Source organism: Alosa sapidissima, chromosome 5 (genome assembly GCF_018492685.1).
Source record: "Alosa sapidissima isolate fAloSap1 chromosome 5, fAloSap1.pri, whole genome shotgun sequence".
Taxonomy (NCBI): domain Eukaryota; kingdom Metazoa; phylum Chordata; class Actinopteri; order Clupeiformes; family Clupeidae; genus Alosa; species Alosa sapidissima.
The window spans coordinates 12,359,279-12,383,610 of NC_055961.1; the positions used below are offsets into that span (position 1 = coordinate 12,359,279).

General features: G+C 43.9%; 1 protein-coding gene across 1 annotated transcript in view; it reads left to right on the top strand.

The window, feature by feature from the left end:
- LOC121709095 (dachshund homolog 2-like) overlaps window positions 1-22,924 on the top strand; it is a 62,023-nt gene extending 39,099 nt beyond the window's left edge. Inside the window, 6 exon segments of the mRNA XM_042092168.1 lie at window positions 1,228-1,289; window positions 1,292-1,376; window positions 3,018-3,083; window positions 3,501-3,591; window positions 21,427-21,474; window positions 22,801-22,924. Of these exon segments, the coding sequence (XP_041948102.1) occupies window positions 1,228-1,289; window positions 1,292-1,376; window positions 3,018-3,083; window positions 3,501-3,591; window positions 21,427-21,474; window positions 22,801-22,924 (476 nt within the window).
- The last annotated feature ends 1,408 nt before the right edge of the window (window positions 22,925-24,332 follow it).

Consider the following 24,332-nt stretch of genomic DNA (forward strand, 5'->3'; position numbering starts at 1 on the left):
CCACTCGAACGGCTAAACGCTGTAAGCCATTTAGTTTGGTCAAACAACTTTAATTAAGGTGCAAACAAACTCGACAGAAACAAACTGAAGTCAAATGGACAAATGTTAAATACTCCGATGATTAAAAGAGGGATTAAAGTAGTTGCACATTTTAAAAGAAGAAAAATGTGCAGTTACTCTTGTGCCAAGGCACAAATGACTAAATGTCTATATGGATTGCATTAGAACTCTGAAACAGACTTTGTAAGCAGTATGTGTGTGGTGGTTGTTCAGCTGTGCTCGCCTTCTAAAGGTCCGTATATCACGGGTAGTATTTAGAAGCCAGTCAGCTTCTCTTACTCTCAGCCAAGAAATTAAAGCAATTAGCTGCTTGGGTAACAACTCAGACGGTATGTACAAAACAAACACTTTAATAATTTATTAGCCATGGCTGTTATCGCACGGCAGTGTTATTCAAATTCATTCTCTAATAGGAGGGGGTAAGGAATGATTTGGCAAATCAAATGCCGGTAATTGGATGTGTTATGGAGATGCGGTGTGTGTGTGTGTGTGTGTGTGGTGTGTGTGTGTGTGTGTGTGAGTGTGTGTGTGTGTGTTTGTGTGCGTATGTGTGTAGTGTGTGTTTGCCTGAGAGAGAGAGTGAGAGAGAGCAATAAAGAGAGAGTGAACACTGTTTCATTCGAGAAAGACAGTATTTATGCTACTGTAGGGAAACCAAGAACGGTGACAAATGTTGTTAGTAGTAAAACGTCTACATTATTTTGTATCTCTGCCTATACATTGGTAAACATCAAAGTAGTATTAGTTATATTTCTACAATTCCTTTCAATTTGTTTGGATGGTCATGGCCATTTGAACAAACAATTAAAAGTTCAAGTGCTCCTAAATTAACATGCAGCATGTACTCCTCCACCAAAGCTGTGAATATCTCAAAATGTGTGAGATCAGCAACTTATGTTTGCACACTTTATTGATTTCCTGTGATTGATCGCTTTCTTCCTCTCTCTCCCTCGTCTCTCTCTCTCTCTCTCTCTCTCTCTCTCCCTCTCCTCTCCCTCTCTCTCTCTCTCTCTCTCTTTCTCTCCCTCTTTCTCTGTATCTCTCTGCTGCTATCCCTCCTTCTATCCCAATTGGCCTTCTTCTTCTCACTTCTCCCTCTCCCCTCCCACCCCCCCCCCTCTCTCTCTTTCTCTTTCTCTCGCCGTTATTCTCATCTCGGCATCTCAGCCACCATCCAGAAGCGTCTGAAGAAGGAGAAGAAGGCCAAGAGGAAACTGCAGGAGGGCGCTGGAGTTTTGAGTCCAAGCGCCGGGAGCAGGTGGAGCAGGCGCTCAAACAGGCCACCACCTCAGACAACCTGCGGATGAGCCTCAACGGTGAGCACAAGCGCCGGCCCGCTTCCAACACCCCCCCTCCCCTCTTTCTTCCTTTCTTTCTCTCTCTCTCTCTCTCTCTCTCTCTCTCTCTCTCTCTCTCTCTCTCTCCTCTCTCTCTCTCTCTCCTCTCTCTCTCTCTCTCTCTCTCTTCACCCTCTCTGCATCATGTATTTAAATCTACCCCCCTATTTAAGTATTCCTTCTTTGCTTTGTCTTTGAATTTGTCGCCCTTTTTTTTTTAGCCTTTTCTCTTTTTCCCTCTCTGCACTATTCATTTTCTCCTGTTTGAATCCATCCCCTTCTCACATTTCTCTTTTCTCTTTTTTGTCGTCCTCTCTGTGCCTCTTTCCTTTCCCCTTTCCTGCATTTGAATCCGCCTGCTCTGTCTGCTCTTCCTGCCCCTAACTACACTCCACAGAATATTTATGGTCTCTTTGCAGAGCAATTGGAATTTTTCCGGCTTTGAAAAAGACAGAGCGCATGAGAGCAGCGCTGCCTTTTTAACAGCATATTTCATTGTCATCTCCCCGGCTCCCCGGCTCCAGTTGGGCCCGTCTGCACCCTGCCTCTGTATCTGTGTCGTAAAAACACATGCACTTGTTCCTCCATTGCCTCATAATGTCCTTATTCACTGCAGTGAATTTTTCCTTAACTTTGTTGTCCTACTCAGGGAAAATCACTTTCCTCTTGCTCGTAATCAATGAGATTAAACACTACACTAATTTACTCTTGGCGTCTCTCCCTTTTCTTCCCTTCCATCCCTCTCTCTCTCTCTCTCTCTCTCTCTCTCTCTCTCTCTCTCTCTCTCTCTCTCTCTCTCTCTCTCTCTCTCCCTCTCTCCTTTTCACCTCTATTTGTTCTGACCTTTATTCTCTTAATCTTTGTGCTGTGTTTCATTCACTCTTTTTTTCTCTCTCTTACCCTTTTCATCCTATGCCTGTCTAATGTCTCCATTTTTTTTTTATCCTCTCTGCTTTTCTCCATCTCTGATTCTCATATTTCCTTATCAATGCCTCTATTGGCATTTCCGCATCTGCTGTAACGGCTCCTATTAGCCTTGCATTAGCATGGTCAGGCCGCAGAGGAAATGGACGCAGATACTTATCATAAATGCTTTAAATGCGCACACTTAGAGTACTAAATTGTTTTCATAACCGCTGTGCACGTTTTTTCCCCCATCGTTCAGTTGTTTAATTCCTAAATTGTTCTAACAGGAGCAGAAATGGGAAACATAAAAGCAAATTATAAAGACCGTTGAGTACATCTGCAAGCATTTGAACTGAGCTCCGGCAATTATCAGCCAAGCCTGATTAAACCTGAATTTATTAAAAAAAAAGAAATGCATTGTTGCTCCAGCTTTTTCCCTTTCATGAGATTTAATGCAAGATTAGCTCAGGAAGAACTGTTTTTAGTGGGGATACAACGATGAACCTTGAAATTATAACAAAGCTTTTGATGAATCGATACCCTATTAGAGTTGTTAATGAATTGTAATGTGATTCAGATTTACACCGTGCAAAGCCTATCCACTTTGGTCCAACAACTACAAAAACCATTAGCAGACACAAATTAAGTGACACACATTTAGTGCAGTAGGTATTCTGAAAGGGTTCTAACATGTGTCTGTGTTTGATGTTGCAGAGGCTGTGATACCAGATGTGGAGCCTGAACATAACGGCAATCAGCAGGAAAACTCCACTGTACAAGGTGATTGGAACAAACACAAACTAAAACTGTAGTGCGTAGCTGTTGTGTGTGAAAGAGAGTCTGGAGGTATTTGGTACTCCTCCATTTTAGAAGGAATTTGGAATAGATTTGTTTTCCTTTTGTATTTTTTGCTCTTTTTGTTTATATGGTTAAAGGCAATTGCACAATTGCACAGTGAAAATCAGCAAAGCAAAACTGAGAACAGGTTTTTAATGAATCAATCACAGGACATGAAAGACTCCATCTCAAGGGTTGGGCTGTGGTTGACCTGGCCTATCTAAGGGGCTTTTTCTTTGGGTACAGTGAGGATGAAAGGGGGAGGTTTTTTTTCGGTCACCATCCAACTTCATTTCCCCTCTTAGCCCCCCCCCACCCCCCCACCCCCGAGTGCCTCTCCACACTCATCATCCCCTTCAGCAGGAGCTGACGTCACCCCCAGGGCCAGGCAGCCGCCCGGCCAGCCGGGAGCTTCTAGGAAGCCCCCCTCTCATCTCTTCAAGCATAGGGGGTGAGGGTAGCAGGGGGGTGTGGGGCAGTCGATATGGAGCTTACAGGGCCATGTGCATCCCACATGGCCTAGGGTTCTCCAGACACCTCCCTGACCACCACCACCACCACTGCCACTTTGACTCTTAAGCCCCTGTGTGTAAGGGGTTGACCCCCTGGAGGCTCATGATGGAAGTGCAAACATTAACCAGAGGCACTTTTTCTTTTCCTCCTGTGTTGCCACCTCTCCGCTTATGCTTTCCTCCCTTTCTTTCTTTCTTTCTTTCTTTCTTTCATTCTTTCACTCTCTCTCTCTCTCTTCCTCCTGGAGCAGACGGTCCTTTGAAGACGTCAAAATCCCTGAGGGAGGGAGATTGCAAACTGATGTGGCTACATGTGTGTGTCACGCTTCCATTCTCACTCAAGAGTTCTGCTGCGTGCACACACACACACACACACACACACACACACACACACATTTTTTTACACCACCTATTCCATCTGTTTTTGCCCCTGCACCCCCAGCCTTGCCTCCAAAACCTAGCTTGAGGTTGCTTTTGATAGATGGAGCCTATTATCGGCCCGTCGGCTGGCGAATCAGAGACACTGTCCCGTAGATCTTATTGAAATGTGAGCAAGAGAGGAGGTGAATAAATACATATGTTTACAGGATGCACGCTGGAAATGGCCTGCAAAGTGTTTTCTGCTGGGAGGGTGGAGATTGTTTTCTCATAGCCAATTTCACAGTCCGCAAATAAAGGAACGACCATTTTTCTTGTCACTGACAGCAGCGGGGCTGCCACACAGAAGAATGCTGAGGCCATGAGCTCGGGAACCTTCTGGAAGTTGTGCGTGTGTGTGCATGTGTGTGTGTGTGTATGTGTGTGTGTGTGTGGGGGGTTCTCCTGTGTGTTTGTTTTTGTTTCTTTTTGTTTTTGTCTGGCAAAGAGGAAGGGTTCATTTTCAGTGGCAGGGGGTCATCAATGGGTGAGGTTGACTCTCTCTAGATTTTTTTTTTGGGGGGGGGGGGCGGGCGTTGAGTGGGGTTAGGATTACTGAAATCTTGAAGGCCTCTCGAGTTTCCTGCTCATAACTTCAGACTTCAGTCTCAACCTCCCAAGCACAACATCAAAGTCCCGCCCAGCACACAGGGACCCCTCGCTCGCTCTCTCTCTCTCTCCCTCTCCATCACTGTACCGGCTGTATTTGTTCACATATTTTGCCAAAATGTAAGGCCTGAATCCCCTCGTGTAATTGCTGGGATCTTTGGTGTTCTCACTGGGTTACCTGCAACGGGTTGTGATGGGCTTAAAAGCACCCAGGAGCTGGTGTTGGTGGTGGCACTGCCATCATCATTTTCTGTTGGGTGGGTGGGGGGGGGTGGGGGAGGGGTGGCAGGGTGAGTGTCATCTTGGGGGAGGACATTCCTGACCGTGGCGACCAGCAGCAGTAGTTCAGAGGTGAGCGAGGCACAAGTCGGCCTCGGCCCCGGTCACTTCACAGAACCGTGGATCGTTTCGCCGCGCTTTGGAGACGGTCACGCTCCCTGACTCGCTCTCTCACCCTCGCTTTCGGCCAGACGTGAGAGCCACTGATGGCCGTGAAGCAGCGCTACAACCTCAGTGTCACCAAAGCGAGTCACATTACATTTCCGACACACACACACGCATACACTTACATATATACACACACACACACACACACACACACACACACACACCCTAAACCACTCCTACAGCTACGAGGTGCAGTACATGCCAACATCATGGTGTCAGGCGTCTGTTGAAAGAGTCTCAGCAGCTGTGGATCTCATGTGTCCCATCTGACTGTAAATCTGACACATCCTTTCAATGTTACGGATCTCCTCATATCACACTATACATTGTTTATCATTGTATTATATTGCTTTATATTTGTAAATGAAAAGCAATATTAGACAGATTTCTCCTTATCCAGGATTTAGTTTAAAGGCCATCTTAGTACAGTAATGTAATCCCAATGCTTGTCAGTGATGATTCATAACATATCATAACCATAGCATGGTTTGGATAGCAACATTTTCAAAAATGCTCAAAGTGAATATGCGTAGACATAAAGATCTGAAAGTTTATACAGCAAATATCAACTTAATGTCACTTTGTAAGACAACATCAAGTGTGATTTATATCCTGTATTGGCTAGTCCACCCTGGAGTCCTTGGCACTATCTGTTTGTAGTGCTCAGAACCCCAATCTAATAGATGAACACAAGCCACATCAGAGTACCCATCGCACACCAATCTCCATGGATCATCGCTTTGGAGGGCAGCAAATCTTCAATTAGGACTCCTCTCATCCATACAACACCCCACCACAACTGTACACACACACACACACATTCTCTATCTCTCTCTCTCTCACTCACACACACATACACACACACCCTCACAAACACACACTAATCTGGACACCCCTCGGCGGACTCCCTACGCGTGCCTAGCCGTACTTATCCATTACGGTGGGCAGAAATCTGATTAGCCCCCGTGCTCCACTCCCAAGTCCAACTTCACAGTTTTGCAAGCCTAGCACTGACAACTGATTTCATTAGGTTTGATTGTCCTTGCTGAGATCCCACTCCAGGAACTAAAAGCTTTTTACGCTTTCTCAGGTTCCCTCCTGCGTTCAGCTATTACACAGGCCCGTGTGTGTGTGTGTGTGTGTGTGTGTGTGTGTGTGTGTGTGTGTGTGTGTGTGTGTGTGTGTGTGTGTGTGTGTGCATGTGTTTTTTTTTTTTTATTAATCAAGACAAGTGGTGGTAACAGAAACTGCTGAACACAAAAGAAGGTGACATCATTTCACAAGCCGATTAAGAAAGAGAGGAAGAGTGAAATGGAGGTGGTAGAGTCTCGGGTGTTGAGATGAGAGAGTGAAGAGAGAGAGAGGAGGGGAGAGAGACAAGAGGGGAGGTGGGGGCTAATTGTGAGACAACAAGGTGCTGTTTAATAGGAACCTGAACTCCTTGTTTTTTCTGTTGAAGTATCAGTTCAGGAACGGCCTCGTAGTCACCACTAGGTGTTGACCCACCGGCTCCCACCTGTTTTATTTTGCTCTCTTAGCCAAACCTGTTGCGGCATTAAGAACATCAGTAATTATGCTCCTGCAGACCTGGCAAGAAAAATCCACAAACTAAAAACAACAACAACAACAGCAAGAGAGAAAAAAAAGCTCCAATGACCTACTCTAGCTCCAAACTCATACTGCATTCACATACTGCAAATGAGTCCCAAGGGTACCATTCATTTCCAAAAGTTTTCTGCACCACTAATTGGCAGCCATGGAAGAAAAAAAATGAGGAAGAAGGAGCAGGGGGGGAAAAAAGAAGGCAGCATGAAAAATCAAGGTGAAGCTTTATGGCAGTTCTGGACCTCCCCACTCTAAACGCTTTGCAGACGGTGCAAAATAGAATGAGCCGGTAGCTAAATATGGTGAGAGACGATCACGGCGAGAAGGTCCCAGTGAGACCACAAGCCTGGCTACCCATCCTCCCACCTGCCCACCTACTGCTGCAACCCAGGCTACCCAGTGGTGCCTTTCTGGAAAGATGCCATAATGGTAGTGAAGACTCAGATGCGATAATGCTAATGGAAACTCAGGGAGGGACAGTGCTCACGATATTACTTAGAAAAAGGGAGCGATTGCTCAAAATTTAGTTGACATATTGTCAATGCACAACAACACTGGTAATGCACACCTGTATGCCTGATATGGTAACTACCGTTAACATCATCAGCCAGTAGTGTTAGAGATAGCAGCATTATGAAATGAAGAAGTACTCAACTGCTCTGTCTTATCAACTTTATTAAAAAATGATGACATATAACAAATTATTATTAAGAATGCTCTGAAGAGATTCTACTTGTTTCAATCACTTATTCTAATAGGTCTGTTTTTACAGGTGTGACTGCTGTTTTCCTCCACCTGAAATATGTATAATTTTTTTTTTCACAGGGCAAAACTGATTCATAGCTTTCTGCATCATAATTTACACACTTAAAGATTTCCCATCACATCAGTGCAACAGTAATTCGAGCAATCGGGCTGTCCAGAGTGGCCAGCAGCGAGAGTGCTCTGTCGTCCCCCCACCCCCCCATACCCCCCTTTCCCAGGGACTGTGACGGCTCTGTTCAGCCACCCCCCACACACACGCGCACACACACACACACACACACACACACACACACTCCACCCTCAGCCCACCTCCCTCCAGTCCCAGGGAGCTGCCATTCTTTACAGGAACTGGCCCTGCTGTCACTTTCTGGGCCCGGATTAATTGCGCCTCAGGATATTACAACTCATTTCATTGAGCAGTAAAACACCTCGTCAAAGCCCCTGGGCCTTTAAGTCTCAATTTAAGTCCAGCCACTGGACGGTGTTCCCTTACACAGAGAGAGAGAGACAGACAGAGAGAGAGACAGAGAGAGAGAGAGAGAGTGAGCTGAGGGCTCCTTTTCTATAAGTGGCCGATTTTCATACAGTCACTTTAAAGGAACACTGTTAAATATCTCGGTCGCCATTAAGTAATATAAGTCATTTTTGGGTTAATATGAAGAAGAGCTCATAAAAGGGCTTGAATGGGTGTGCTGGAGAGTGAGGTGAAGGCAAAGGCCAGATGCTGTGTGTCCTACAGAGCATTCCATTCACTTTCAGGGAGTTAATGCACATAAACGTTGGTCAAAGATGTCTGTAAAAAATAACTGAAGACATGTATTTTTAGTCCACAAATGAGCACAATTATAATGTGTAGGTATATAATATATTATAGAAATGTAATATGTAACATGTAATGTAAGCACTGGTAACAGTACAACAGAAAAGCATAGTATAATGTATTATACAAATATTATGCATGTACTGTATTAGCAGTACAACACATACCGTATTTTCCGGACTATAAGTCACACTTTTTTTCATAGTTTGACTGGTCCTGCGACTCAGGTGCAACATATATATATTTATATATATGTTTTTTTCCTCTTCATGACACATTTTTTGACTGGTGCGACTTATACTCCGGTGCGACTTATAGTCCGGAAAATACGGTACATTCCAAAGAAATAAACTTCAAGGTAGTGAAATATGTGTCGTAACATAAAAGCATTCAAAGTATATTAAATGGTAGTTAGTTCTCTCCCTCCCCAAAGCCTCCTTGCCCTCACTGCTCTTCTCTCTCGCCCGGACCACGAGCGCAGTGCACCTCCATCCTGTATCTTCACCCGTACAGGAGCGGCCGCTCCGCTCCACGCTGCAGAAACATATTAAACACCTCCAAGCGCCCTCCCGCTCCTAATGAACTGCCTCTCCTCTCCTCCTGCTCTGGGAATTAAATCAAGCCACATTTTTCATATTAACATTCAACGACCAACTTCTCCCTTTTCACCCACCAGCTGTTCTCCCTTTATCTGCTCCCGCTCACTGACAGCCAACACTTAAGTGATCAATCCCCTAAATTATTCTTGCCGCACATTTGATTAAAATACTTGTGCTTTTTTTTTTTTTTTATCAAGAATCACTTTGCCTATCAAGTATGACCAGCCATCTTTTGCTGTTTCCCCCCCCCCCCCCCCCCCCTCTGCTTTGAGAAGGATATGATTCACATCTTTATACCACGGAGCAACCATGTATGCATTCTTATTAAAAGACTGCATTTTAATATAGAACTATGTGTGTATATCTATATGTGTGTGCGCGCGCATGCATGGGTTTCAGGGATGGGAGTTTTAATAGCACTGATTCCTGAACGCAACGTTTACCTTGATTTGTTTTCTGTTTTTACAGAGAACAGACCTCCCTTCTCCAAGCCCCCCATCATGTACTGAGAAGGGGCTCCGCGCCGCCAGAGTGTCCGACGGAGGGGGCCTGCGCGAGGGTTTGCCCCACGGAAACACTCCTCTGGCTGGGACATGAGTGGTGATGAGGGGAACAGCAGGAGCTTCTCACTGGGGGGGATCCAACCATCCTCATGCTGAAAACAAAATGGTGTACAGGACAGAAAAATTTAAGAGTTTGAACGAGAGAGTGAGTGAGTGAAGGGATGAAAGAGGGAATGTGTTCTTCTACATATATGTAAAAGGGTGTGTGTGTGTGTGTGTGTGTGTGTGTGTGTGTGTGTGTGTGTGTGTGTGTGTGTGTATGTGTATGTATGTGACTGTGTGTGTGTGTGTGACTGTGGGGAGGTGCAGCGATGCACAGAGAAGGGCGTGTATCAGGAGCCTTCTCTCGCATCCTTTCTCCATGATCTTGTACAAAAAGGAAATAGAAACCTCCCTTGAATCTCCTTATTTGACTACTTCTACGTTCCTATCTTTTTTTTTGATTGTTTTTTCCAGGCTAAAAATAGAAGGACCTTTTTTTCTCGGAATTAAAAGAACATTCCCAAATTGTTCTTGACTCTGTGAAGCACATAAAACGGCCTCTCTTTCCATCCGTGCTACATGTTCACTCTTTCTCCTTACACCATTATTATTGTTGTTGTTATATTGTTGTTGTTGTTATTGTTATTATTATAATAATAATTATTATTATTATTTGGCTTTGACCTTTCTTTTACCCTATTGCACCAATGTTTCGCAGTTGCACAACAGCCTTGCAAAATCTTTGAGTGACAATGTCCTTTAGAGATGGAGACGTGGCATTAGGGACATGACATGGACAGCATCAAGCATTCAAAAAGACCAGCATCTTCACAAGAAAGGACAAAGGACAAAAAAAATCTGAATCGGAGGATTTTTTTATTCCTCTTCTAAGAGTTTTCTTCATTTTCTTTTTATTGTTTGTTTTTGTTGGAAAAAAGATGTAGAAGCGAAACAGTTCCCTCACTGTCTGACATGGCTGCCACCATGATGTTGTTCTACTCCCATGCTGTTCATACCTCCAGTGGGTTTTTTTGATGTTGTTGAATTGTTTGTTGGTGTATTTTTTTTTTTCCGATTGACACTCTTGTTTGAATGCACAGGAAATGAGGTGGCAAATCGTCTTGTTTCCATCTGTCCTCATAGCCCCCTTCAGTAATGGTTATATATTGCTCCTTTATGAGTTAAAAAAGAACATTGTTGAGTTATTGTTGCTATAAATACAGTATTACAGTAACAGCCCTCCTGTTTTTACCCTTGTTTATAAAGACTTGTAAAAAAAGGCTTTAGCGTTTGCTACTCTGATGTTGTAATGAAGTGATACATTTTTAGTGAGATTTAAAAACAAACAAAAGATGGGAAAAGAAAAGAAAACAAGTACCCTAGTGCACATTTGATGCAAGCATGCTTGTAGATACAACACTGATGATAAAAATACACATACACAAAAAAAAAGAAAAAAAAAGAAACAGCTGCCAGTTTAAATCTATTTTTTGAAAAGGTTTTTGGGGAACCCATTAGTATCCTAATCATGGTCAGGCAGCTAATCAATGATGTTGACCTTCTTTCAAAAGTTCATGACATTACCACATATCACACCCTTGCACATAACATAAATAAATGAAACATCCATATGGACAACTTTGGTAGATTTGTTTTCTGTTTTTGTTTGAGTTTTTTAAGTAATAAAAAATTGAAACTGAAACATTATTCAATTTGTCATACCTTGTCTTTTATTCTGACTATTTCCATTGTTGTGTCTGTCTCATTGTACATTACGCAAAAGTGTCAGTTTGGTAAGACCAGTATGATGGGGAACATTGTGCAGGAGTAGGCCAGTCTATCACCCAGGCCAGAGGAAAACTTGGTCTAAAGGCTAACCCTAGCTGGAGCAATCTGTCTGTACTCCTGTGATTTGAAATTGCGCAGCTTGTCTGAGAGTCTCCGAGAGAGGCTCTGTCTCTCAGGTTTTCTGCAAAAAGCCTTCATTCAGCCTTACCTTGACCACCCAGAGGAAATGACCTAATTAATGACTTCCCCCCTCAAAAGCTTTCAGGCGTAAGCTCTCTCTCTCTCTCACCCCCCCCCCCCCCCCCCTCCTCTTCCCACTTCCATATTCCCCTCCGTATCTCTCTTCCTCCTGCTGACTCTCTTGCTCCCCCTGCCTGCTTCAGTCATCCTCCCGTTCCTATCTGTAGCAGTTATTTCTCTCTCTCTCTCTCTCTCCACTCACCGTGTGGTGTCTTGTTGTCTGTGGACCGTAGGGAAGCTGAGGAGAACAGACAGCCTCTCAGGTGGAAGCTTGAAGTGTAGCTCTGCCTGCAGTGGTCCTGCCCACCGCCATCAACAAGAGAGGCTGTTTTTGCACTTCAATTACAGACAGCCGTTTGATCTGCCACTGATTACCCCTCCACACTCCACACAGCCGTTATGTTAAGCAGTCAAAGTGCCCAATTTATGATTAGCAATTATTAAAATTCACTACAGTTGGTGCGCTGAATTGTCTCATATGAGTGTTACTTGAATAACAATAAAGTACATGTCTTGAATTTCCATGACTTTCATTATGAAATAATAGATGGTATTTGATTAAGATTTAATATGTGGAGGAGATTTATACGGGGACATTTGAGGTGTGACTGCATCTGACCTTGAGACGGGCCAGGTGTTCTCTCATTTTCTGCCGATCTTTTCGTTTCAAGACATAATCTATAAAAATGGTTCCATGGCAATTAAAAATATTGTTCCTGAAGATGAAACCGGACCGGAGCTCCGAATCGATGTCACTTATCCCCTCTGCAGCAGAATTGTTTGGACAGAATATGCCACGGTAGCCTAGAACGATTGACTGTCATCAATACACAGTGTTGGAAGTTTGCCAAGACTTCAGGGCTCAGATACTCCTTGAGATATTCTAAAGTGTAGTTACAGCACTACAGTTCTGTCCATCATATTTAGTGAAGATTATGTAGATATTCAAAAGAAATTCAACAGAATAATAATGTTTATAAGGACAAAGCAACTGAAATGAATAAATAACAAACAATAAATGTAACAAACTTAATAATAACACAATAATATAAAAGGGTTCTGTCTCCCTGCACTGCAAACTTTGGGAAAAATATAGCATGCACAGAACTGAAAACAGAAAGAAGTGAAAAATCTTTCTTAGTCCCCTTTACACATTGCCTGTACCCCCAGAAAACAACACGTTTTTACAAATGATTCCACTTTCTGGCAGTAAGTTGAGGATGTAAAATATATGCCACTGTATAACGGAGGTACGCCCTGTTTTAAATCTCCTCCCTGGAAGTAAGCAGCACGTTATGTGGAGTGTGAACACAAGGCTCAGATGTTCCTCTGCATGTTATTGATCTTGTGACTGTAACGTACAACAGCTGTACCACTCCTCCATTCTTGCATTTCTGAGTTATATTCCCCTTCCAGGAACAATGACTGGTGGCAATGACGCCAAGCATAACATCATGCTCTTCAGTGTCTGTTCCTGAAAGAAGTCTGTGTTTACTGTTTGTCATGAAATGTGACCAAACCCATCAATTCTGCTCATGTTGATGTTGGATGGAGCTGTTGAGTGTGCTGAGGTTTGTTCGCTTTGAGTGAAACCGTTCATTTTCTGAGTTTATGGCAGCTTGCAAATTTTGCCACTCCCACTCCAGCTGATTCCCATCATCCGCCTGATTCGATCACTTCAATCTAATGGATTGCTGCTCTCAATAGGCTGATGAATTGAAGCAGAGGGACTGGGGAAAAAAACATGCACTGGAAAACATGAGTAGCAGAGGGATGTGCCGGAGCAAGCCTTGGCTAAGTGTAGTGTTTGAAATGGACTGCTGGAGGAGGATACCTCTTGTCTGCTGGTGTGTAATGGGAACTAATAACCAATTAGCAAATGAAGACTTCTATTCTATTCTAAACTTAGGCATCATTTTAAATGTTCAAATACATGGGGAGATGTTTACCACTCAGTGCTGTTTATTTGGACTGGAATTCCATGAGGGAATCCCATTGATAGACTTATTTTGAACTGATAACTGTTTTATGGGATATACAGTTTAAACTTTAAACTTTAAACGTTTCCAGTGCCCTCAAGTAGAATAATGAGCCAAAGAGTCAGAACTCCACTGACACAACTTGCCGCTCTAAACCACAACCTCTAGTCATAGCCCCAGAGAGTGAAATCATCTCACACATTTAGAGAATTCCGGAAATCTGGACTACCATACTCTGAGCAGGGTTGTGGCCAATAGAGCAGTCTGCCGACTTCAGACCCCTGACCCTGTCATACAATAAAAGTGAAAGCAAATTCCAGCATCTGCAAGAGGGCCGTGATATGGTGACCTCTGCATTGTATAAAGGGCAGCCCTGGCCTACTGGTTAGCACTTCGGACTTGTAACCAGAAGGTTGTTGGTTCGAACCCCGACCAGTAGGCATGGCTGAAGTGCCCTTGAGCAAGGCACCTAACCCCTCACTGTTCCCCGAGCACTGCTGTTGTTGCATGCAGCTCACTGCGCCGGGATTAGTGTGTGCTTCACCTCACTGTGTGTTCACTGTGTGTTTCACTAATTCGCGGATTGGGATGAATGCAGAGACCAAATTTCCCTCACGGGATCAAAAGAGTACTTATACGTAAGTGCATCAGACCAGTATTTTTTATGTATGAGTGGACACACACACACACAGATGGATGGATGGGTACACTACGGGCACTTTTTATGTTTTCTGAATAACAATTGGCGAATTGCTGTTTAACTACATGGTTAGCCAGAGATAAGTTACTCAGATAATGTTCAGGTACAAGACCCCTACATCTTTTGCACCATGATGTTATTATGACCGCCGCGCAGCGAAGCGGTCATATAGGTTTAGTCAGATTTTTTTTTCTTTTTTTTGTCCAAATTTCCGTCAAGGATTCCCGGGACACTGTAAGACCAGGGTACACAAAACTTGGTGGGCATGTAAACCCCACATGGATAGCATGGAACCATCGTTTTTCGTTTTGATCTGTAGCCCCCCCGCTGGACTGGATCCCCCAAAAGGAGGGTAGGGCAGACACAGTTTTCTGTGAATATCTCGAGAACTGTAGGGTTTAGGAGGACCATTTTTTTTTGTATGTTGATCTCAAAGGGCCATGTCAACCCATTCCATATGCACACATGTGCATAAACAGATACACACGCACACACATACATTCACACTAATCCTACGTATGACACATACTCACACAGTAGACATATATACGCATGAATGCACATGCACACACACAGGCACATAAACAGGCAAACACACAAGCACATGCACATGCACGCACACACACACACCCACCAACCCACACACACATAAACATAAACATGTACACGCACACATGCACACAATTCAAGAATTTCTCAGAATTATGAACAGGCAAGATGGGGGTGGGGTTGTATAACATGTATTTTACATGTGAAATCTATGAACTAATCATGTTTTGGTACTTGTTGTCTAGCAGATACCAGTGAGAATTGAGTGTGCATAATGCAATTCAGTGAGACAGTTAGAATCATATATGCCTTTCAGCGTGACTTATTTTTGTGGAAAACATATGCTGGACTGGCCGGCGGTCATATTTTGTACCGCTCTGCGGTACATCTAGTTTTTGAGCAATGTTTCAACACACAATACACATCGCCTATGATATTGCTCTATGTAAGCACAGATGTAGAAATAACACTTTCAGTAAGATTCTGGACATGCATCCAAGCATTTGACTTTAAAATATTTCAGGAGCCTGAAACTCAAACTGCTGTTGATTTAAATGCTTTCCCATCCATCGTCTTCGGGCCTGATTTCCATTGTAAATGGTTTCTGGTCCACTTGACTCTGTTTGTTAAAGCCCGTTGTTGCTCAACAGTGGCTGAGGTTCCAGCCAAGTCAGCAATCAGAAGAAGCAGACGTCAGTCAGACAACAGCGGCGATGGAGATGCAGGTGGTGAGTATGGATAGATGGGCCTTCATCACGGTCAATAGCCTTCTGACCTCTCTCGGCCTCTGTGGAAGCCTATTCGATATCCACTGCCTGATATTTGCTGGAGAAAACCACAACGGATTCAAGCAGCCTCTTAAAGTTTTATGTCAATCAATGGTTGGTACGAATTGCTTCATGCAGATCATCGTGGCTGTTCTTATCTTTAAGGAGTTCTTCCGTGCATCTTGGGTTCTTGATATTGCCCTTTTTGTCATCAAAGATTTTACTCTGGGAACCAACCTGGTTTCCTGTGCTTGGATTGATGTCTCCTACTATTTTCAGATTGTCCCCGCAAGACATAACTTGTCCATCTGGTTGAAGCAGAACATTAAAACGGTTGTTTACTGTGCGTTGGCATTGCATTGGCTACTTCTCTCTTTGCAGTTAGCCATAGGCTTTTCACTGTCATTCATTATGAGTTCCACACTGAACATCACACAGAATATGTCTGTCTCTGTTGACTCCTTGCCATGTGTATAGAACTGATCATAAACGATGTGATGGTAGCTGTGCTGTTTCTAGCACTGGTCACAAAGATGGCCGCCAACTGTTCGCTGTACTATCTTTGTGGTCACATCAAGAACATGGTGGCCAGTTGCAATTCTTTCTCTAGCCCACTGATGCAGAACCAGGTGAGGATGGCCGATCTACTTCATACTCATGGGTGATCAGACCATCCTTTTTGACCCAGACGAATCGATCCAAGCCACAGTCATTTCGGTGTGCTCTTTTGGCACCACAGTTTACATAGGTGTGGGCCAGACTCTCTTCAGACAGAGGGTTGTTGCTCTATCAAAGAAAGTGAGAGGTTGGTGTCCAACACTAGGATAACTTTCAATTCTGCCACAAAATGTCACACATTTAAAATCACTGCCTATTTGTGCAATTGAAATGCTGTCAAAGAATGTAAAATGTAAAAGTGTTTACCCATTGAAAATGTTTACAGATAATAGTTTTTTTCAGCTTTGAATGTGAAATGTTTGGTAGCACTTTACTTGACAGTATCTCATAAGAGTGACATGACACTGTCATGAACACATGACACATGACACATGGACCCTAACCGTAATCCTAACCTCTAACCCTAACCCTAACCGGTCATGACAAAAACAGAATGACACATAATAACAGCAGCGTTATGTCATAAACATTTGTTTATAATGTTTATGACACGTTCATGACAGTGTCATGGCACTCTTATGTAGACACTGTCAAGTAAAGTGTAACCACATGTTTTATAGTATACCTGTCATATTTCCAGTCCTCATCTGCTGCAAGAAACCCTCATATGTATTTGTGACATTAAAATAAAAAAATGCTTCAATGTCAAATCAAACACTAACAATGTAGACATAAAATGTATCTTTCTGTGAAGTTTTAGTTGGTATATTGTGAAATATACAATAAAAAAGTATCTGTGTGGTCACAACTCACACACAAGCCACTCTACATTTAAATGCAAAGGCACTCATGTACTCTAGAGGCTGTAAGAAGCATATGTAATAGAGCACACTGGCTTTGTTCACTTGGGACCCGCGGGTGCTTTCACCACTGTGCAGTTAAAGAATGTGCTGGTCATCATTGTGTCAAAGGATAATAAAGTAGGCAAGGCGAACGTGACTCATAAAAGTTGTGTGAATCCTCCTTTGATCAAGCGTGGACAGGTGTTTAATAACGAAAGACATGTGATCTCAGACCCAGGACACTATGGTTATGTAAGTTATGAGTTCCATACTGCCAGGCAGAATAAGCCTTAGCAAGCACCCTAGCCACCAGTGGTGGACAGGAACAAGCACTGACTTCATGGACACATCAGCATGTTCTGTGTCCTCTTGGCATTTAACCACAAGAAGAGAACATTCTTAACAATGTAAACACAATTTGTTGTTGGGTGTAAATAGCAGGAAAAGCAAACAGTAAAATGAACACAGAGACAAGTAACAGGGAGAGAATGACCCTCTAAACTGCAGTGTGTAGGAGCATTGTGGGGTTCCACCTTCAGGCATCATTAAAACTCGAACAAACAGCAGTAAATTTCACTCTTAAGTCTTAATAGAGAATAATGGGTAGCAGGGTGTGAGGTTTTGGGAGACAAAATGTGTCTGGGAATGTTCCTTCCTCTGTTTTTCCATTCTATCTCTCTCTTTCTCTCTCTCTCTCACACACACACACACACACACACACGCACACACACACTCTCTCTCTCTCTCTCTCTCTCTCTCTCTCTCTCTCTCTCTCTCTCTCTCTCTCTCTCTCTCTCTCTCACACACACACACACACATTCACACACACATTCACACACACACACACACACACACTCTCTCTCTCTCTCTCTCTGTCTATCTTTTATTTGTTGTTGTCTCTGCCAGTTGTGATGCACAATTAAACTGGACTAGAGGACACTTACTGTACTATACACTGTAACCTACTACATGTTAAGCACGTCTTTATGAAGTGATATCCTGCTTATTGCTCATTTTCCATATAACCTGATTAGAATACGCTTATCTTACAGTAAAGTATCCCCTACAGAAGCCATTTGGGAGAGAACTCGTCCTGTATATGTAGCACTCCAAAGGCGTCTAAATCATAAATACCTGAATACCAAATTATACTTTAAATAGCTGCAAACGCCAGCTTTTTTGTGCTCCTGATGGATAACTACCTCACAGACAAGCTGTAAGCAGAAGAGAGAGACTTCCCTTTAACCCCTGTGTTTTTGTACGTCTAATTCTACCCCGGCCCAGTCTGCCTGCGTGTGTGGAGGCTGAGGTATGAGGCGAGGGGTACATTATATCAGCTAAAGCCCATAGCTGCTGGAGGTTGAGGTGAGAGTATCAAAGGGCAACCGACGCCTGCTTCTCCCTCTGCCGCTCCCCCCTAACCCCCCCACCCATCACCCCCACCCCTGCGCTGGAGTCAGGAGTTATTTTTACTGGGTCGCGAAGCGCGTGGGGAACACCACGTAATGAAGCATGGAGCCAGAACTGGGCTACGCCACAGCAGGAAAATGTCAAGTTGCATCTCACTGCGCTCACACACATAAATCATCACCTGCACTATTTGCCTGAAAACACACAGGTAGAAACACACACATACACGTGTGCACACGTGCGCACACATACACACACACACTCTCACACACACACACACACACACGCCCACACACACACACACACACACACACACACACACACACACACACACACACACACGCACACACACACACATACACAGGTAAAGATGAAGGGCGCAGAGATGGGAGTTTGACCTTTCTATACCTTTACCTGTAGAAAAAGGTGGCACAGGGCTCCCTGTATGTGGGTGTCTGTGGGTGGGTGTTCGTAGACTGTGTGCATTTTTGCAAGAGTGTTTCTGTGTGTGTATATTTGTGCATGTCTCTGTGAATTTGAGTGTGTGTATGTGTGTGCGTGTGTGTGTGTGTGTGTGTGTGTGTGTGTGTGTGTGTGTGTGTGTGTGATTGTTTGCATGTGTGTGAGTTTGTGTGTTTGCGCTTTATTTTGCTCTCTCAGTGTGTTCCTGCACACACATGGCACTGAAACACATAAAGCAGCGTTTAGGTTACATGATGTTACATAGATTCATATATTTGCCTCTCTTTGTTTGTATCTGTAGTGCACAAGCCAATGTGCATGCATAATATACTCACAGTGGCTTACGTTGACAGGTACACTGCTTTTATGTAAATATGCCTTGGCTATTGCATTTACATGTCTGTGTAAATGTCATTCGCACGCATGTATTCTGAATATATTTTCTTTCATGCTCGGAATAGATGTTCAAGTATTTATTCACTGTCTGAGTATGAGTTAGAGTGAACAGTCACTTACAGGTATATTAGAATGGAATTCCCGTGGGGGTGGTTGTGTGTGTATGTGTGTGTTTGTAGGAGTGTGTCTGTGCATTTGCGTGTGTGTGTGTGTGTGTGTATGTGACTGTGTGCATCTATCTAAAAGACGGGGGACACTTGAGGCTCTCCCTTTTTGTCTTTCTTTTTATCTCTCTCTCTCTCTCTCTCTCGTTTCAATCTGTCTATCCCTCTATCTGTCATTTACTCAGTCTCTCCATCTCTCTTTCTCTCTAGTTCTCCTCTCTCTCTTATTTACCAACTATCTCTCTCTCTCCCTTTCTCCATGTCTCTCTCTTGTTCTCCTCCTCTATTTCTCTCTCACTTCCTCCCTCCATCTCCATCTTTCTCCATCTCTCTCTCCTCATCGCTCTCTCCATCTCTCTCTTTCACACACACTCTCTCTCTCTCCATTTGCACAGAGAGCTGCTGAGCTGGCGGGACGGTGAGTTGGAGTGGGGGTCCGGTGACTCCCGGCAGCGCTTTCCGCACGCGGCTGTCACGCCGTGATGAATGGCATCATCACGGCAAAACCAAACAGCGCCGCCGCTCCCGAAGCGGGCCTTCCCGCCATATTAACACATTTATTTATTTCTGCTCCGTCGCGCAGTAAACACCAAAACTATGCGGAGCCCAGCCTGGCCCAGATGTCCGGTGGCGATACCCTGCTGGTCAGCAGCTCCAGAGACAATAGAGGTGTTTTTTTCTCTCTCTCTCTTCTCTCTCTTGCCTCTCTCTCTCTCTCTCTCTCTCCCCTCTCTCTATCCTCTCTCTTGCCTCTCTCTCTCTCTCCCCTCTTTCTCTCTCTCTCCTCTCTCTCTCTCTCTCCTCTCTCTCTCTCTCCCGTCTTTTCACTCCTCTCCGATGCTGGTTCTTCTTTTATCTGATATTCACTGACCTGGTTTCAATACTAGTCTGTCTCTTTGAGACCAGTGAAAATTATGAGAGCCCATCAAAGGATTCAGTTCACACAAACAAAGAGAGAAGTTTGCCTGTTTTCCCCTTTTGTTGATCTTTGGCTTGTATTTAATGTAATCTTTTTTTCTTTTTCATTGATGTAGGGTAAATTATGGACCAGTATATTCGCTACAGGATTTTGTGTGTGTGTGTGTGTGTGTGTGTGTGTGTGTGTGTGTGTGTGTGATCTGAGTTTGACAGTTTTACATTCCCTGCAAAAATAATCTTGTCTTTTTAATTTCCTAAATGATTCTTGGTTATTTATACTGCAACATCTTAAAGTTTTGTGACTGCCAAAATAAATTACGACCACCAAAGGAGCACAGCAAACTGGTGGAGGAGATGATGAGCATGTTAACACACCCCAACAACAGAAAAGAAAGGAAGCGGATTCATGTCTTAATTCCATTTCCTTTTTTAACACTCGATTCAAAGCCCCTGACAACTGATGGATCGTCTTCGTTTCCCTTCCTCCCTGGAGCAGAACAGCAGCAGAAAACAAAACGATAAAAAAAGAACAGAAACAAAGCAGACGAACAGACCGATGGAGAGAAAGCAAAGCTGACATCTCTGCAAACATGCATGTGTGTGTGAGTGTGCGGCTGCAAGGGTGGTGGACGCGGGTGGCGGGCAAGGGAGATGGAGAGTTGGCACCGCTCTCCGAGCATCCCGGGAGTCGCCGGGAGGGTAAACTGGGTGTGATTTTGATGGCTGACTCCCTGCCAAGCTGGCACCAAGGCGAGGAAGCCAGACCTCCGAGTGTGTCTGCTTTTGTTGTGGCTGTGATGCACTTAGCGGTCGGTGTCACTCTTGTCATTTTGTGGAGCTGTGTAATTTTCTCTGTCGTTATTGTTGACGCATTTTTACAAGGGGTTTTCCCATCACATTTTTCTTAAACTACTGACAATTAGAGTTAAGCCACTGCTCGTTCACACACTTACCTCCACTATCTGTTGCGCTCACTCACTCGGGCAGTTCAGTGATTATGTGGTGTTTGTTATTGAGGTCACATGGCCTCTGCGTTGGTGTTGCTGCAGCTTAAAAACAAGACAGAAAAGGCCTGTTTAGTTTAGCTGCACTGAGCAGACGTGTGACTCTTGTTCACTGTTTAAATCTGTACAGATGGAGGCAGTTTGGTGGTGGCCTCTCATCCAAGCTGAACTTGTATGGGTGAGTGTGTGTGTGTGTGTGTCTGTGTGTGTGTGTGTGTGTGTGTGTGTGTGTGTGTGTGAAAGAGAGAGAGAGCTGAGTAGAATGAACAAAGAGAGAGAGTATGTACATGTGTGTGAAAGTGTGTGTATGTGCATGTGTGTGTGTCTTTGTGTGTGTGTGTGTGTGTTTGTGTGAGTAGAGTGAAAAGAGAGAGAGCGAGTATGTTCATGTGTGTGAAACTGTGTGTACGTGTATGTGCATGTTTGTGTGTGTGTGTGTGTGTGTGTGTGTGTGTGCGCCTTAGCAGGCGTCGGCACATATGTCTCCCCTACATGCCCAGCCTCCATCTGCTGATGTGGAGTGTCTGGCGGCGGACAGGAGCTCTGACAGAAGTCATTTATTATTGATAAGCACTCCAGGAGGCTGCAGGCCTAGCAAGCCGCAGCAATATAAGGTAAAGGCTGCGCCATGACCACTGCAAATGGACGCTACGCTCAGCACCGTCTGCCTGAGCTACACTCGCTTTGATACAGTCAGCCCAGTCCATCAACAGTGGCTTTCTCCACGTTTCACTCTCATTCAGGCTGGCTTTGTGGTGTATGAGGATTGTCAAGTAGTAAATTTAGGATTAAGGATATTACAGTAATGTCTACTTTGACACAGTGCCCCCCCCCCCCCCCCACTCCATCAAAACAGACCTGATTGAGAGGCTGTTCCAGCATTCCTTTGGATTTGGTATACCTTGTCTCTCTGTTTCTTCCCATTCATTTGCCTGTCTGCTTTGTCAATTAATTAAAAACACAAAGTCAACCATGCAAAACCTGAGATGGATGCTGGATACATAATCAACAAATTCTTCATTAAGATTAGAAGATAAATCACACAGTTGTAGTAAGATGTAACTGAGAGTCATGTTCAGCAACCTCACATATCAGCAAACGATAATCAACAACTAATGTAGCTAGCCAAGGATATATTTTTTTCTAAATTTCTAATTTGATTGCTTTTTATCTTTACAATTGATAGGTATAATATTTCTGAATATGTAACGTGTCAGTGAATCACCATTTATATTGAATTTTACATTGAATAAAAATCAATGGGCACATCATGCATTTATTGTTATATATACATTTCGTATAAAATATGTAAGTTGCCTTGGATGAAAGTGCTTGTTAAATACTTGGACTCAAACTTCATCCTTTTTTTAAAAGTGTAAACCTGCATAGACCTCCATGGTAAACCCTTGGCGTTCAGTCTATTGAATGCAAAGGCACACTTAGAGTGTAGATATAGGAAGTAAATAGAATGTGATCTGTGCCCAAATGGTCCCTCCGGTGTCAGCAGCAGGTCTGTGCGCAAACTAAACTTGCAGGCCGTCTGCTGTAAGCCACTCAGCTGTAAGGGCGCGGGTCAGGTGGCGGCGGAGAGCACCTTGTGTGGATCTGCGCTGGGGCTGCAGGGATGAAAGTGTTGATCCCGCCACAGATGGAGGTGCGGGAGGTACCGGGGCCTGTCACGGAGGCGCACACCACACACTGAAGGACGGGTAAACAGCGGGAGAAGGGGTGGGGGTGGAAGGGAGTGGGCGGAGGGGGTGTGTGCGCATGGGGGTGGGGGTGGTGGAACTGTAATTAGCGGGTGGCATATGCCATGGCTGTCAGGAAGGATTTCAGAGGCGCGCTGACGTGGCTCTGCCTTCTGCTGTCCCTGCAGTGGTGGCGGAGGTGGTGGGTGAGGGCTCGGAGATCCTCGACCATCCACACACCCACCCAGCGAGAGACACCCACAACAAGGTGAGGTACGCAGAAAAGGACAGAGAGGGGGACATTAGTCCAGTCACAGAGGCCAGGCACATTTTCACTTCAGCACACTTTTAAAAGCACCATTGGAAGTGTTCTGTTCATTTCATGTAAGGTATATGCAGTAATGTTTTATTGATGAAGTACTTTTGTTGTGGTGCCACCGTTAAGTGTAAATTGGTGGAAATGTACAAAAAGGTCTACTTGTGATGAATCTTCCAAGTGATAATAGTAAGTATATCACACAGTACAGACACACAGTAAAGTATATTTAAAATGTCCTTCTGGACATTTTAAATATATGAACCTTATGAACCTTTACCATTTTAAAACTGAAACCTTTACCATTCTAAAATTTCCCTCGGGATGAATAAAATATCCATCTATCTATCTATCTATTTTTTTACAATCAGGGAAGCAAAAGTATTATAATCAACACAGTAACTCAAAATTGATAAATAATAAATTGTATTTTTATGGTCATGTGTAGCCAAATAGAATATGCACACTAGAATCGGCATGGCTGGTAAAACTACATACTTACCTGAAAATCTAAATATAATTCAAACAGGAGATTAGGGCCCACAAAGCAAATTAAGACAGGAACTGTACAATATGAATGCAAAGTGCAAACAATATCTAGCTGACAAGTTTATATAACAAAGCATGGAGTACGAGCAAAGAGAGTATTGTATTGCACTGCACTACATTTCAGTACATAATAAGCTTCCATTTGAGTCAAATTTAGTCTTTTCCTTTCTTATTATCCCGTGCTTTGGGAAAAGCCTGTCAATCAATTTAGCATTGATATATTCTGTTTAAAGCCTTACACTCGGCAGAGCAGCAGTGGGACTGGAGGGGGAAGCCAGTGATCCTGCCTGTAATGGAATAATCATTGGCTTAAGTGAGCAGAGATGCCTTGTAATAGGGCAGGGATTGGAAGAGGGTTAGGAGTCGTTTTGGGAACAGCTGTCTGGCAAACGCCATACAGTAAGACCGGGGCTGCCGGAGTGTAACTGAAGCAAGCGAGCACACAACTTTTGCCAGATGTGTGCGTTAGTCAGGAAGGTGGGA